The sequence below is a fragment of the Tenrec ecaudatus genome, chromosome 8 (assembly GCF_050624435.1).
Source record: "Tenrec ecaudatus isolate mTenEca1 chromosome 8, mTenEca1.hap1, whole genome shotgun sequence".
In the NCBI taxonomy this organism is placed as follows: Eukaryota; Metazoa; Chordata; class Mammalia; order Afrosoricida; family Tenrecidae; genus Tenrec; species Tenrec ecaudatus.
The window spans coordinates 78937287-78950654 of NC_134537.1; the positions used below are offsets into that span (position 1 = coordinate 78937287).

The following is a 13368-nucleotide window of genomic DNA, read 5'->3' on the forward strand; positions in this document are numbered from 1 at the left end:
CCGACTCATGTAATTGTGTTATTTCAGTTCAAGCAATACTACAAAATGAAGAACTCTGCTAAATTTATCTTCACAGCACATTAATTTAACTACAGCTCAATAAAATGAGGCTAGGAGGGTTCGCTAGCCTTAATCATCTATAATAACTAAAGGAAGAATACAGAACATTTCGTTTACATACCTTAGAATGCAAGCACTCTCTGAAATATGCTGTATTACAAAACAAAAATTAGACTCTGGGTTTCCAAAGGGTGAAAGTCACAGGAATATACATTTCAAATCAGCATCAGTTAACATCTTCTAAAAACCAGAAGAGTCTGGAAATGGCCTAGGCTGTCTCCAGCGGTAAATGACCTGTCACTGGAGATGGTCAGAAGGAGAATGCAAAACCAAAACTTGGGATTGCAAAATAGTGCTTATTTGTTTAATATCACAGATCCTTATTAAGAATCTGTTAATAGTGGACATCTGTCATCCTTAAAGAAAAATGCAAAAATGTACAATAAAACATTTACAAATAATTTTAGGGTTGCCCCAGATAAGAAATCTCTTATTAAACATGCATTTATTGTACAAGACACAAGGAAAATGTACAGCTTTATGGCATCTTTAAAAGGCTAACCGAGGCCTGGGTGATTTGTCCTTTCCGTGATTTTGTGTGTGGGGAGGGGGCATTTACTCTATTCTCCCATAAGTGTGTAAGTTTATCTTGTTTTCAAAAGCTGTACGTTTCGCAACCTTGATCATTCTAATGAGGGACCTAGGAGTCCATCCTTAAGAAATGGGGTGTGTGTGGGGGGGGTGGTGGTGATGCAACCCAAACTGGAGAGGCTTCGCTGTACAACGTCCCCACTCTACTATTGTACTATCTGTACAGTTCGCTAGGGCTATAAAACTCTGTGTCCTCTCCCACTTAATCTACCCAGGCCAAAATTAAAAGCCTACTCACTGCACCCCCTGTGCCATCCTTCCACCGCGACCATTCAACTTGGACTCCTTGCCACCCTACAGGACGGAAGAGACCTGCCCCCCTAGGATTCCCAGGCTTTACGTCTGCCGCATCTCCCTCCAGCAAGCCATTTGCAAACGACTACAAGTAAATATCACTGAAAGAACCGTGTACAACACTGTCAGTATCTGAAACCCAATGTCGGAGGGCAGAAACCCCGTAAGTGCCAGGGAGCTGGGGGGAAGGGGAAGGAAGGTGCGGCAGCAAACCGGCCGCGTCTCCCGCTGAGGGTGGCGGGGACTGGACCGGGGTTCGGCGACCGAAAGCGGGGGAGGCGAGGGGGCGCCAGGGAACTGCGATCCGCTCCCGGCGTCACTGAGGAGCCAACCCCCGCCCTACCCAGCCGCCTCCCGCCGCGGCCAGATGCAGGGATGCTCGGCCCACCTGGTCTGTCTTCGGCATCACCTTCCGGCTGCCCCCCATCTGGAACCGCAGCAGGTTGTAGAACTCTTCGGGGCGTCCCAGGCACTTCACGAACTCCATGCTGGCGACTGGTAAGCGGTCGGTTGTGGCCTCAAAATTCGCCTCTCCGGCACCTCAGGTACTAGTGCGCCCAGCGTTCTGGTAATATAAAGGCGGAGGCGCGCGGGGCTGGGCGGGGACGGAGGCGGGCCCAGTCCGGCCAAACTCCGCCCGCCTCCCGCCTACTTCCAACGGGCCTCGCGCACTCGCGCCTCCGCGCTCTGGCTTGTTGGTGGACTGACGAGCGTTGATTGGTCAGTGACGCTCGCACCAGGAAGGCTCCAGCCAATAGGGAGCTGGATGGACCTGGCGTGACAACCACATCCTAAAACCTAAGTGGAGGGTGATAAAGAAGCCGGCGGTCGGATTGGCCCTCCTAATGGAACTGTGCCTTTATTATCCTACCCTCTCCAGAGGACGCGCGTTTGGCCACCGGAGCCGGCTGTAGGCGAGCGAATTTGTTCTGCGACTCGCGATTACCACTGTGAAGGAAGCTTTTCAGAAACGCTCAAGGCTGCACAGACTTGAACAGGAAAATATTGAGCACCAAGTTGTGGAATCTTTATTGCCAACATCACATGAAAACAAAAGCTTGCCTTTTGACATTCTAAGCACAATCCACTGTGATGCCCCTCACCTGCCTCCCAATACCTTCCCCACAACACCTTGGGCACGCGATCCAACGGGAATTGTGCTTTCTGTTGGCCTTTGCTGCCTGGAAAGCACTTTGATTTCTTCCTGGGTGGTGGCAATCGTTGCTACAGTTTCAATACTCTTAAAAATTGTTTTAGAAGTGGGATGGTGGGGATTAAAAAATGAGCTGATACCAAGGGCTCAAGGAGAAAAAAAATGTCTTGAAAAGGATGATGGCAACCTGTACAAATGTGCTTGACCAATGGATGTATGGACTGTTCTAAGAGTTGTAAGATAAAATGATTTTACATGATTTAAAAAAATTATTTTTTTAAATCCAAGTTTTAAAAGAAAATAAAATAAATTTTAATAGGAACAAATAATATTTTAGAGCCCGAGCCCTGGTGGCATAGTGGTTTCTGTGCAGAGTGTGGTTGGGCTGCTGACCTCAAGGATATCAGTTGTGCATCAACTTGATGGCAGTGAGTTTGGTTTGGTTTCGATAACCCCAAAGGACTGGAAGTGATAGACTATTCTAGGGCAAAAGACAGACTTCAAATTAACATCATCCTGTATGAAAGTTTAAATTCTGAGCACCGCAGTTTACAATGGATGAGAGTGATCGCTCAAAATCCATTTTCAGGGTCTCCATGTAGCTCAAGCCTCCATAGAATGCCTTAAGATCATTAACCAAGGACGTAGAAGACAGAGCACCTTGGAAAATGAATGGCCTCTAGCCCTCATCAGCCAGCCCAGGGAGGAACAGTCTGCCCAGGGGCTGGTTAAGCCCTGGGAGTGTCCTTAACAGAAGTCGCCTAACTTGGCTCAGTAGAGGGGGCCACACTGTCATGAGTGCCTTGGTCTGAAGACCCTAGGCCAATCTTGTAATGTAAGCCCTTCCATCTAACAGTGTATGTCTCCCACTTAAGACCCTGCTCCTGTTTCAATGCCCCACCTGTAACTAAAACCAATCATGAATTTGTGACACTTTCCATTGTTCAATTGCCTTATTTACTTCCCATCCTGACTGAATCCGCAGATGGCATTTTGACTTCAAGCTAATGGCCTCCCTCACCGGGATACTGTCTTTTCTTAATACTTAATAAGGCTTCTTCTTAAGTTTAATTTGTGATTAGAGGTCTCTTCTGGACCCTAAAACAATTTATAGAGACATGTTTATTAAGTCTTAAACAGGAGCAAAAGATAAAAAGGCAAATGCTCTGGATGAGGGTGACCATTGGCATGACATCACAGAAAGCAGCCAAATAGAACAGGAGAACAAAGAAAAGGGTCACAAAGTCCCTTTACCATAGCTGCAGGCCAGAATACAGAGCAATGGGGAAGGGAGCATCGTTGGGCAACAGACAAAACTGCAGATAGAAAAGCTAGGCAGGTATGCTACCCACTTACCCCAAATTCCACAGAGCACACACACAGGCAAGTCCTTAGATCTAGACTGCTGAGCTGGTTAGGAGAGAATAGCAGTAAACTGCTTTCAAACACACTCTGCCTCGGGGCAAAGCTTTTCTTTAAAAAAAAAATTGTTTAATTGAGATATAATTCATGTCATACAATTCAGTAGTTCAATCATATCGAGAAGGTTTATGCAATCATGATCACAATCCATTTTGGAGCCTTTCTTGCTTGCACCCATTGATTTCGACTCCCCCAACTTTCCCCACCATCCTCTTCCATTTCCCCAGGGAATCATTAATCCAGCTACTATCTTTGTAATTCCACCCATCCTGGGTTTCTCTGTACAGATAAACATACAAAACAATGGAAAATAGTAAACTAGGACCCAGCACCAATGACCTTGTAAAACAAGGAATGACCTGTTTAACTAAGAGAAAGTAGAGAATATTAAAATTTAATAATTCACAATGGGTCCAGAGGGATATCAAAGTACAAGGAATTTGTCTCATATTTGGGGTTTTAATGTTCCTAGCCCAGTGCATTGGGTATTCACTGGTGACTCAGTCCTCATAGGGCCTTTGCAAATGGACTTTGGGCTTTCACTGTGGTCCATAGCTTTCTACAAACAAGATGTTTACAATTTAGGCACTGATTCCGTTCCCTCCTCCAGATTTGGATCTTAATATTTTCCATCCTTGGATCACACATGCTGGTATGCATCTTCTAAGTCAGTGATTTTCAACCTAATGCCACAACCCTTTAATATAGTTCCTCATGTTGGTGGTGACCTCCAACCATAAAATCATTTTCGTTGTGACTTCATAACTGTAATTTTGCTACTGTTATGGAGGGTGATATAAATCGTAATGTATTTTCTAATGGTCTCAGGTGACCCCTGTGAAAGGGTCATTTGACCCCCCAAAGGGGTAGCGACCCACAGGCTGAGAACTGCTTTTCTAAATGGACTTAACTCTACTCCTCACTTAGATGACTGCTTTGAGACAAGTCTTTAAAGCACCAGATGATATTTTAATTTTTTAAAATCATTTTATTGGGGACTCACACAACTCTTATCACAATCCATACATATATCATGTCAAGCACATCTTTACATTCATTGCCCTCATCACTCTCAAAACATTTGCTTTCCACCCAAGCCCCTGGCATCAGCTCCTTATTCTCCTTCTCTCCCCACTCTCAGCACTGGTCCTGAAGGGATCATCTGTCCTGGATTCCCTGTGTTTCCAGTTCCTATCTGTAACAGTGTACATTCTCTGGTCTAGCCAGATTTGTAAGGGAGAATTCAGATCATGATTGGGGTGGCGGGGAAGCATTTAGGAACTAGAGGAAAGTTGTGCATTTCATCATTGCTACACTGCACCCTGACTGGTTCATCTCCTCCCCAAGACCCTTCTGTAAGGGGATGTCCAGTTACCTACAAATGGGTCTTGGGTCCCCACTCCTTCAACACCTCGTGCTCACACAGGCTGGTGTGCTTCGCCCATGTGGGCTTTGTTGCTTCTCAGCTAGATGGCTGCTTGTTTACCTTCAAGTCTTTAAGACCCCAGAGGAAAGCACTATCAGCTTTCTTCACCACATTTGCTTATGCACCCTCTTGTCTTCAGTGACTGTGTCGGAAAGGTGAGCATCATGGAATGCTAGTTTAATAGAGCAAAGTATTCTTGCATTGAGGGATTACTTGAGTGGAGGCCCATGTCCATTTGATACCTTAATACTAAACCTATAAATATATGCACATAGATCTATTTCCCCATCCTCATAAATATATTTACATATGTACATGCCTGTATTTACACCTCTATAAATGCCCTTTGCCTCCTAGCTCTTTCCTCTATTTCCTTTTACTTTCCTCTTGTCCCACTTTTGGTTTCAATAATTCCTCTCTGTTACATTACCCTTGATCCCGCCCTACCAGGCCTCCTGCACCCTTGTTACCACTGATTTGGATCACTTGTTCTCTTGTCCCTGGATTTGTTAACACCACTCCCTTTCCCCCCACCTCCCCCTCTCCCATGTCCCATGGAACTGTCGGTCCCATTGTTTTCTCCTCCAGGTTGCTCATCCAGCCTATCTTAGACAGACCTGAGGAGATAATATGCACAAAAACAAGACAGAGCAAAACAAAGCAACAACAAAAAGCCAATGACAAAAAAAGAAAAACCTGTAGTTAGTTCAAGGACTGTTTGTTGGCCTTTAGGAATGTTTTCTGTTCCAGTCTGATGGGGTACCAAGCTCTGGCCCCAAAGTCTATTTTTGGTATTCCCTGGGGACTTCGTTGCTCCGTTCCCCTTGCTTTTCTGTTGCATGCTCTAATTGTTTTGCCTCGGTGTGGTGGGATCAGATCGGACACAATTCCCACACTGTGTCTCCAGTGTTGTCCCCTGTAGGACTTTGGGTCAGTGAGGGATGGCATGTCTCATAGTGGGGCCAACCATTATGGTCTTCTCTGTGGATTGGTTGCTCAGCAGGGCACCATCTGTTTTCTTCACCAGCAGTTCGAAATCACCAGCCACAAGGCAGGGTTTTCTATTTCCATAAGAATTACAGTCTCAGACACTCATGTGAGAAGTTCTACCCTGTCCTATGATGTCACTATAAGTCAGTATCGACTCAATGGCAATGAGTCGGTTTTAGTTTGATGAGTCTAACTCCTAGTTGCATCCTGGGTTACAAGTTGGGCTGCTAACCACAAGGTTACTTATTCGAATCCATCAGCCACTCTGAGTGAGAAAGATGAGGCTTTCTGCTCCATAAAGATTGACTGCTTCAGTCAGTATCGATTTGGTTTTTAGGTTTTGGTTGCTAACTCTACTTTATATTGTAACTTGCTGCCTAATCTTCTCTCCTCCAGATCTTCTTATTCAGCTCTAATTCTTTTCCATAGTACTTATCATATACCAATATAATGCATAATTTATTACAATGGTCTATTGTAAGCTCAGAGATAATAGACATATTTGCTTTGTTTCTAGAATATAGCCTGGCACAATACACTTGTTGAATTGAGCTGTGGTCAGACCACTTGCTCTCTGATGTGTACCAAGCAGGGCAAATTTAACTTGCCCACAACAAAACTCTCTTTCACTTATCACTATACCAGCTGCCTAAATTACAAATTTCAAATGACATCCCCAACTCCTCACTTCTCACACTAGACCTCCCCCATCAAAAGAGAATTCATCAAATCCAATGGATTCATCAAATCCAATCTCTCATTTTCTTTCTTTTTTAAAATTGTTTTATTAGGGACTCATACAACTCTTATCACAATCCATACATACATCAATTGTGTAAAGCACATTTGCACATTCATTGCCCTCATCATTCTCAAAACATTTGCTCTCCACTTAAGCCCCTGGCATCTCTCATTTTCTAAACTAAGCCACATCTTTTCTCCCAAACCATATCCCTCCTTCCACCTCACCACCCCAACCTCCACATCAGCTATACAGCAACTATAGTAACTTTTATAAAATGTACATTTAATTACCCTTCTGTTTATAATCCTTCAGTTTCCAATTCCTAAAATGAAATGCTTTTCAAGATAAAATCAAGGAATCTGCTGTAGAATAAAAAAATCCTTTATCATTTGGCAACTACATGCCTTTTTTGGATGTAGCCTCTGTTATGGATTGAATAGTGTTCCCTCCTCTCCCAAATTATATATTATGCAATGAGATCACATCTCATCCCAGCATGAATGCAAAGTTTAAATACACACACACACACACTGGAAAGGACATAGAGAGATGGGAATCATCCTATGCTGCCGATGGGACAAATGAAGCAATCACTGTGGAATACAGTATTGGGCTTCCTCAAAAAATGGAAAATAGATAAACCATATTGCCAACACCAACAACTTAAGGGAAGAGTTTCGAGGCCTGGATGCTCAGGATCGCAGTCTTGGGGAACACCTCATTTAATTAGCATAACATAGCCCATCAACAGAATGTTTTAAAAATATTAATAATTTTACTGACATATCGACATATAATTCACATATCATACAATAGCTTTAAAATATTGAAAAAAAAAGTAATGCAGTCATCACCACAATTAATTTTAGAACATTTTCTTCTTGTCCTCATTGTCATTAGTTCCCCATTCCCCCCAACCCAAAGAAACTATTAATTCAGATACTGTATATATATTTACCTATCCTGGATTAAAAAAAGAAACAATAACAAAATAAAACAGAAAAATTTTAGGTGAAAAGTACATATCTAACTTTCTGAGGAATTGCCAACTGTTTCCAAGACACAGGTGCACATAGACTTACGTACACATCAATGGAAAAGGGTTCTAGTATCTCCACATTTTGCCACTTGTTACTGTCTGTGTACTTTACAATACTTACGAAGTGACAGCTCATAAGTCTTTTTAACATCACACAATTGAATCATTCAATCATATTAAGATTTGCATAATCATCACTATAATCAATTTCAGAACCTTTTCTTATTGTACTCAATGTAAGTTTCCAATTTCCCTCCACTCTCTTCTACCATCACCCTATGCAGTTCTATCTCTGTAGATCTACTTATCCTGAGTTTCTTGTACAGAAAATCATATACAATAATGAAAAGCAAAATAAAGAAAAAGAAAACAATGACTGGGCAAGCCTCCATCAAAGAGAAAGCAAACAAACACAAGTCACTGCCAGTGGCCTCGGTTCTGACCCAATGTCAACCCTATTAGACAGGGTAGAACTGCCCCTGCAGGTTTCTGAGACTGGAACTATTTACTGTAGAAGAAAGTCTTATTCTCTCTCTCAGAGCAGCTGGTGGTTTCAAAAGACTGACCTGCAATTATCAGCCCAGTGTAATCACTATACCACTAGAGTTCCTCCAATTTCCATTATGCTCCACTAATTATAGGCTTCTGCTAAACCAGAACAAATGTAAAATGTGTCAAAAGGGAGATCGAATGACAAGATGCTAATAACATCTGCCATAGTCGACTTCACAATACTGTCTGATGGCACGGCTATTCACATTCCCCCATTACGGTCAGAGGGGAGGCACCAGAGACTTACTCCATGTGAGGACCCTGGGAATGGATCTGAGGCTTCCACTACCATCCACAGCCTCCTGAAAATCGAGTGTTCACACGGTCAGCTCTCATACCATCCCCTACTTTGGATTTGGGCTTTATTATTTAGTCTTTGGATCACAAAGGCTGGTTTGCTTCTGCCGTGTGGACTTAGTTGATGCCTCGATGTCCTATATCCTCCTTTGAGAGTAGCAACTGAGCTTGTACAAGCTTGGGAACAGCTATCTGAGGAGCAGCTGCTGGTCTCTCCCTGTCCAGGGTAAAGAGTGAAAAACATGGAAGGCACATGGAAACACGTAGTCTGATGGACTGATGAACTAGGCAAATAGCAGTCTCCATGACCGTGACGCCAGAAAATGAGAACGTGCCCAGCTACCACCGCCCATTCTTCTAACATTATGCTCACATAAGAGGTTTCTGGACAGAGTAAGAGAAAAATATATGACAAACTCATTTATTAAAAAGACCAGGTTTACTGGTAGGGTAGAGATCGGTGGGACTCAAGACTATGACCACTTGTCACTCCTCAGGTCTCGAACTGAACTCACCCCACATGTAGCATTTACACAATGTTAACTTGAGTGAATGGGGTAGGGGTCTAGCCTGTCAATCAGGTCATAGCCAATGAGGCCTCTGTGTGGGCATGGCCTTCTCTTGAGAATTCTGGGAACTCCTGCCTTCCTCCCAGGATGTGGAACACACTTTCTGCTTCATCTTCCTGCTGACAAGACAAGAAGTGATGGAACCAGAGCCCTAGAGTTGAAGGAGCCACGTGGAGACCCCTGCCAGCACTGAGATGCTTCCTCCACTGCCACTGGATCCACAAGACTTTCTACCCACTGGCCTGTGATCTTCGTGCATTCGGTGTCATTGCATGTGTTGCGTGAGTCTGAAGAAGAATTTACAAACTGGTATCAGACATATGGGCTAATGTTGGATTTGTGGACTTGATATGGACTGGGTTGGGATGTTTTCTTAATATATACTCTTTATATAAAGCTCTTATACACGTATGCGTGTGTCTGGACTTGTTTCTCTAGCCAACCCTAACTAACACACTTCATTTTCAACCAAACATTAGACAGTCTATAAGGGGAACAGTAGCTAGCCCTAGTTACTAGTGGGAGGTTGCACACCTTGGAATAATCAACCATTTGAGATGAGAAGGGTAGTGTTTACCCAAAGACACAGTTCAGAAGGTTGAGGAAAGGAGTAAAAATAGGAAATACAAAGAGGAAGTGGGACAAGTGATGTTACCATGGGGATTATAATCAATAAGTTGAGATAAAATGTGCATGAATTCTTGAATGTGAGACGATTGATCTGCTCTTTAACCTTTATCCAATTCACAACAGGAATCTAAAATAAATAAAATTATGTGTTGTAAACCCTTACCCTTTTTTAAAATCATTTTATTAGGGGCTCATACAACTCTTATCACAATCCATACATTTATCAACTATGTAAAGCACATTTGTACATTCATTGCCCTCATCATTCTCAAAACATTTGCTCTCCACTTAAGCCCCTGGCATCAGCTCATTTTTCCCCTTCCTCCCCCATGAACCCTTGATAATTTATAAATTATTTTGTCATATTTTACCCTGTCCGACATCTCCCTTCACCTATTTTTCTATTGTCCGTCCCCCAGGGAGGTGGTCATATGTAGCTCCTTGTAATCTGTTCCCCCTCTCCACCCCACCTTCCCTCCACCCTCCTGGTATCACCACTGGTCCTGAAGGGATGGATCATCTGCCCTGGATTCCCTATGTTTCCAGTTCCTATCTGTACCAGTGTACATCCTATGGTCTAGCCAGATTTCTAAGGTAGAATTGGGATCATGATAGTGGGGTGGGGCAAAGCATTTAGGAACTAGAGGAAAGTTGTAGGTTTCATCATTGCTAAACTGCACCCTGACTGGCTCATCTTCTCCCCCCCACACTTTCCTAAGGGAATGTCCAATTGCCTACAGATGGGCTTTGAGTTTCCACTCCGCAGTCCCCTTCATTCACAATGATATGATTTTTTGTTCTGATGATGCCTCATACCTGATCCCTTCGACAACTCATGGTTGCACAGGCTGGTATGCTTCTTCCATGTGGGATTTGTTGCTTCTGAGCTAGATGGCCGCTTGACCTTCAAGTAAGACCCCAAATGCTATACCTTTTGATAGTCGGGCACCATCAGTTTTCTTCACCACATTTACTTATGCACCCATTTGTCTTCAGCAATTGTATCGGGGAGGTGAGCACACAATGATATGATTTTTTGTTCTTTGACGCCTGCTTACCCTTATTTCTATGGATGTATTCCCATTTGAAAAATAGGGATTTCTCTATTTTTTAAGGTAGCCATGTCTGCATAGGTGTGTCTTAAACCAATTGCTTTTTGAGATATGAAAGAACAGACCATGAAAAAACAAGCACAAATTAGAGGTGATACGTGGTCGGGGGTGTGTGTCTTAAAAAGTGTATGAAAAATGGAATTGAGAGATAGTGAATTTTTCCCTAAAGCTGTCTGAATCCCCTTTATAGATGCCTGGCCACATGAAGATTTCCAATAACAAGGAACAAGGTCAGTACAACATGAAGACAACGGAAAACACTGAGTGGTGCACCTGAGAAAAAGACAATGATTAAAAACTATTATATATAGAATCAGGCACTAACAGTAAGAACAACAGTGTACAAGTGGAAGCACACCCGAACACGCAAGCATAACAGGCGTGAAATGGTAAGCGATAGTGTGTCACAAGTATATATAGGTTTGACAGAGAAGAGTGGGTTACACCCAAGGCTATTAACTACAAAGTCAGTAGTTCAAAATCACCAGGCGCACTGCTGGAGAAAGATGAGACTTTCCACTTCCGTAAAGAGATGACAGTCTCAGAAACCTCAAAGGGGCAGTTCTACCCTATCATCTAGGGTCACTATGAGTCAGAATTGACTCAATGGCAATGAGTTTGGTAAACATATCCAGCGCTTTCAAGGGACAAAGTTATAAAAATTTCACAATTAAAAAAATTAAAATTTCACAATTAAACCTATGAGGGTCTGAGGCACTGAGCTTGGGGGCTAGGGAAATAGTCTTGATGGACATCTAAGTCAACTGGCCCACCACAGTCCACAAAGACAGTGTTCTATACCTTACTATGGTGAGTAGTGACTGAGATCTTAAAAGGTTGTGAATGGCCACCTAAGATGAAACGATTAGGTTCTCTCCATCCCGAGAAAATAAAAGTGAAGAAAACTGAAGACTCGTAGAAACAATGTATCCAAAGGGCTAATGGACTAAAGACTCAAGGAAATAATTGCTCCAGAGGGCTAATGGATGATGCAAGCCTCAGCCTCCCTTAGATTGAGACCAGAAGGACCAGGTGGTGTCCCACTTACCATGACATTGACTGGGATCACAATGAAAGGCCTCAATTGGAGAAGAATGTAGAACAACGTTAAACTTATAAAAAAGACGAGAATTACTGATGCAGATTATTACTGGTTATTGGAATTCCAAAGCTTGAAAGAAGAATCAGTAGAAGGAAAACATGTAGAAACTACAATGTGATCACCTAATGAAATGTTGCAAGGACTTATTCTTGCAAATATTTCAACAAGCTAAACAGCAACTACACATGGATTTTCCCAGATGGAATATGTAGGAATCAAATAACCATATCCATGGAAAGAGACAATGGAGAAGTTCAATGTCATCAGAGAGATCAAGGCTAAGGGCCAATTGCAGAACAGATCACCAATAGTTCATAAGTAAGGTAAGGTGAAACTGAAGGACATTAAAAGAAGCTCATGAAAGCCAGTAGTATGGCTTTGAGTATATCCCCCCACCCCCAGATTGTAGAGAGCATCACAGAATAGTTTTGACTAAATGACTGACGACTAAAATAGATATAACAACTAGGGCATTATACATGAAGAAAGCAAAAATTCATTAAAAAGACAGGAAAGCAAAGATCAAAATGGATGTCAGAAGCAGCTCTGCAATGTCTCCTGGATGTGGGGCAGCTAAAATAAGTTAAGACATGCCATAAAAGAGCCGAACAAAGATGTCACACGGTGGCTTGAGAAGACAAAGAAAGGCCTTACCATGAATGTGAGGGAATCAGCCCCCAACACATCCCCACAGGTCTGGTAGGTGCAATTGTACAGTTGAGATATATAAAATTATAAAGTCATAGAGAGCATGAGGGATAGAAGAGAGATTGAAGTAATGAAGTCACACACATTACATGGTAGCATGCTCACCTCAGCCTCACTTGGTGTTCCACATGGAGAAAGAGCAGTCTTTATTGCTAACCAAGGCTTTTATATTCTCTGGGGATATGCAAGCCCCCTAACTACAGGTAAAGACAAATGTCACAGGAAAGGGCTGTGCTATAGGTAATACAGTAATGGGAGGGGGTGATCTAGGGCTATCTATGCAATAGGAAGAGGAGGGATTGGGGGTACACATGTGACAAGATGGAGGGATCCTGGATTCAGGATGACAGCCTTACTTTGGATGTCACTGAGCCAGTTTGACCTCTTCTCTGGTTCACTATAGAAACCATTATCAGTAGGGTGCAAACCCCACCTACAGGAACCAAAACTAGGACTGTAAGCCTCTAGGGAGTAGTCCATTGTCCTTAACAGCCGGGAGTGAGCCCTACTTATGATGGGACCAGAGAGTAGTCTGGCAACTGACTGCCTTCAGGGAGGTAACTTGACAATCATTTACCATTAACTGCAAGCAGTGTACTAAGTCTAACATATATTTGG

At 42.9% G+C, this 13368-nt stretch overlaps 1 protein-coding gene across 1 annotated transcript in view; it reads right to left on the reverse strand.

Annotated features, from left to right (window-relative positions):
* FDFT1 (farnesyl-diphosphate farnesyltransferase 1) overlaps positions 1–1591 on the reverse strand; it is a 41818-nt gene extending 40227 nt beyond the window's left edge. The window contains exon 1 of the mRNA XM_075556433.1: positions 1394–1591. Within this exon, the coding sequence (XP_075412548.1) occupies positions 1394–1492 (99 nt within the window). The 5' untranslated portion in view covers positions 1493–1591. The remainder of the gene's footprint in view (positions 1–1393) is intronic.
* Positions 1592–13368: the final 11777 nt, after the last annotated feature.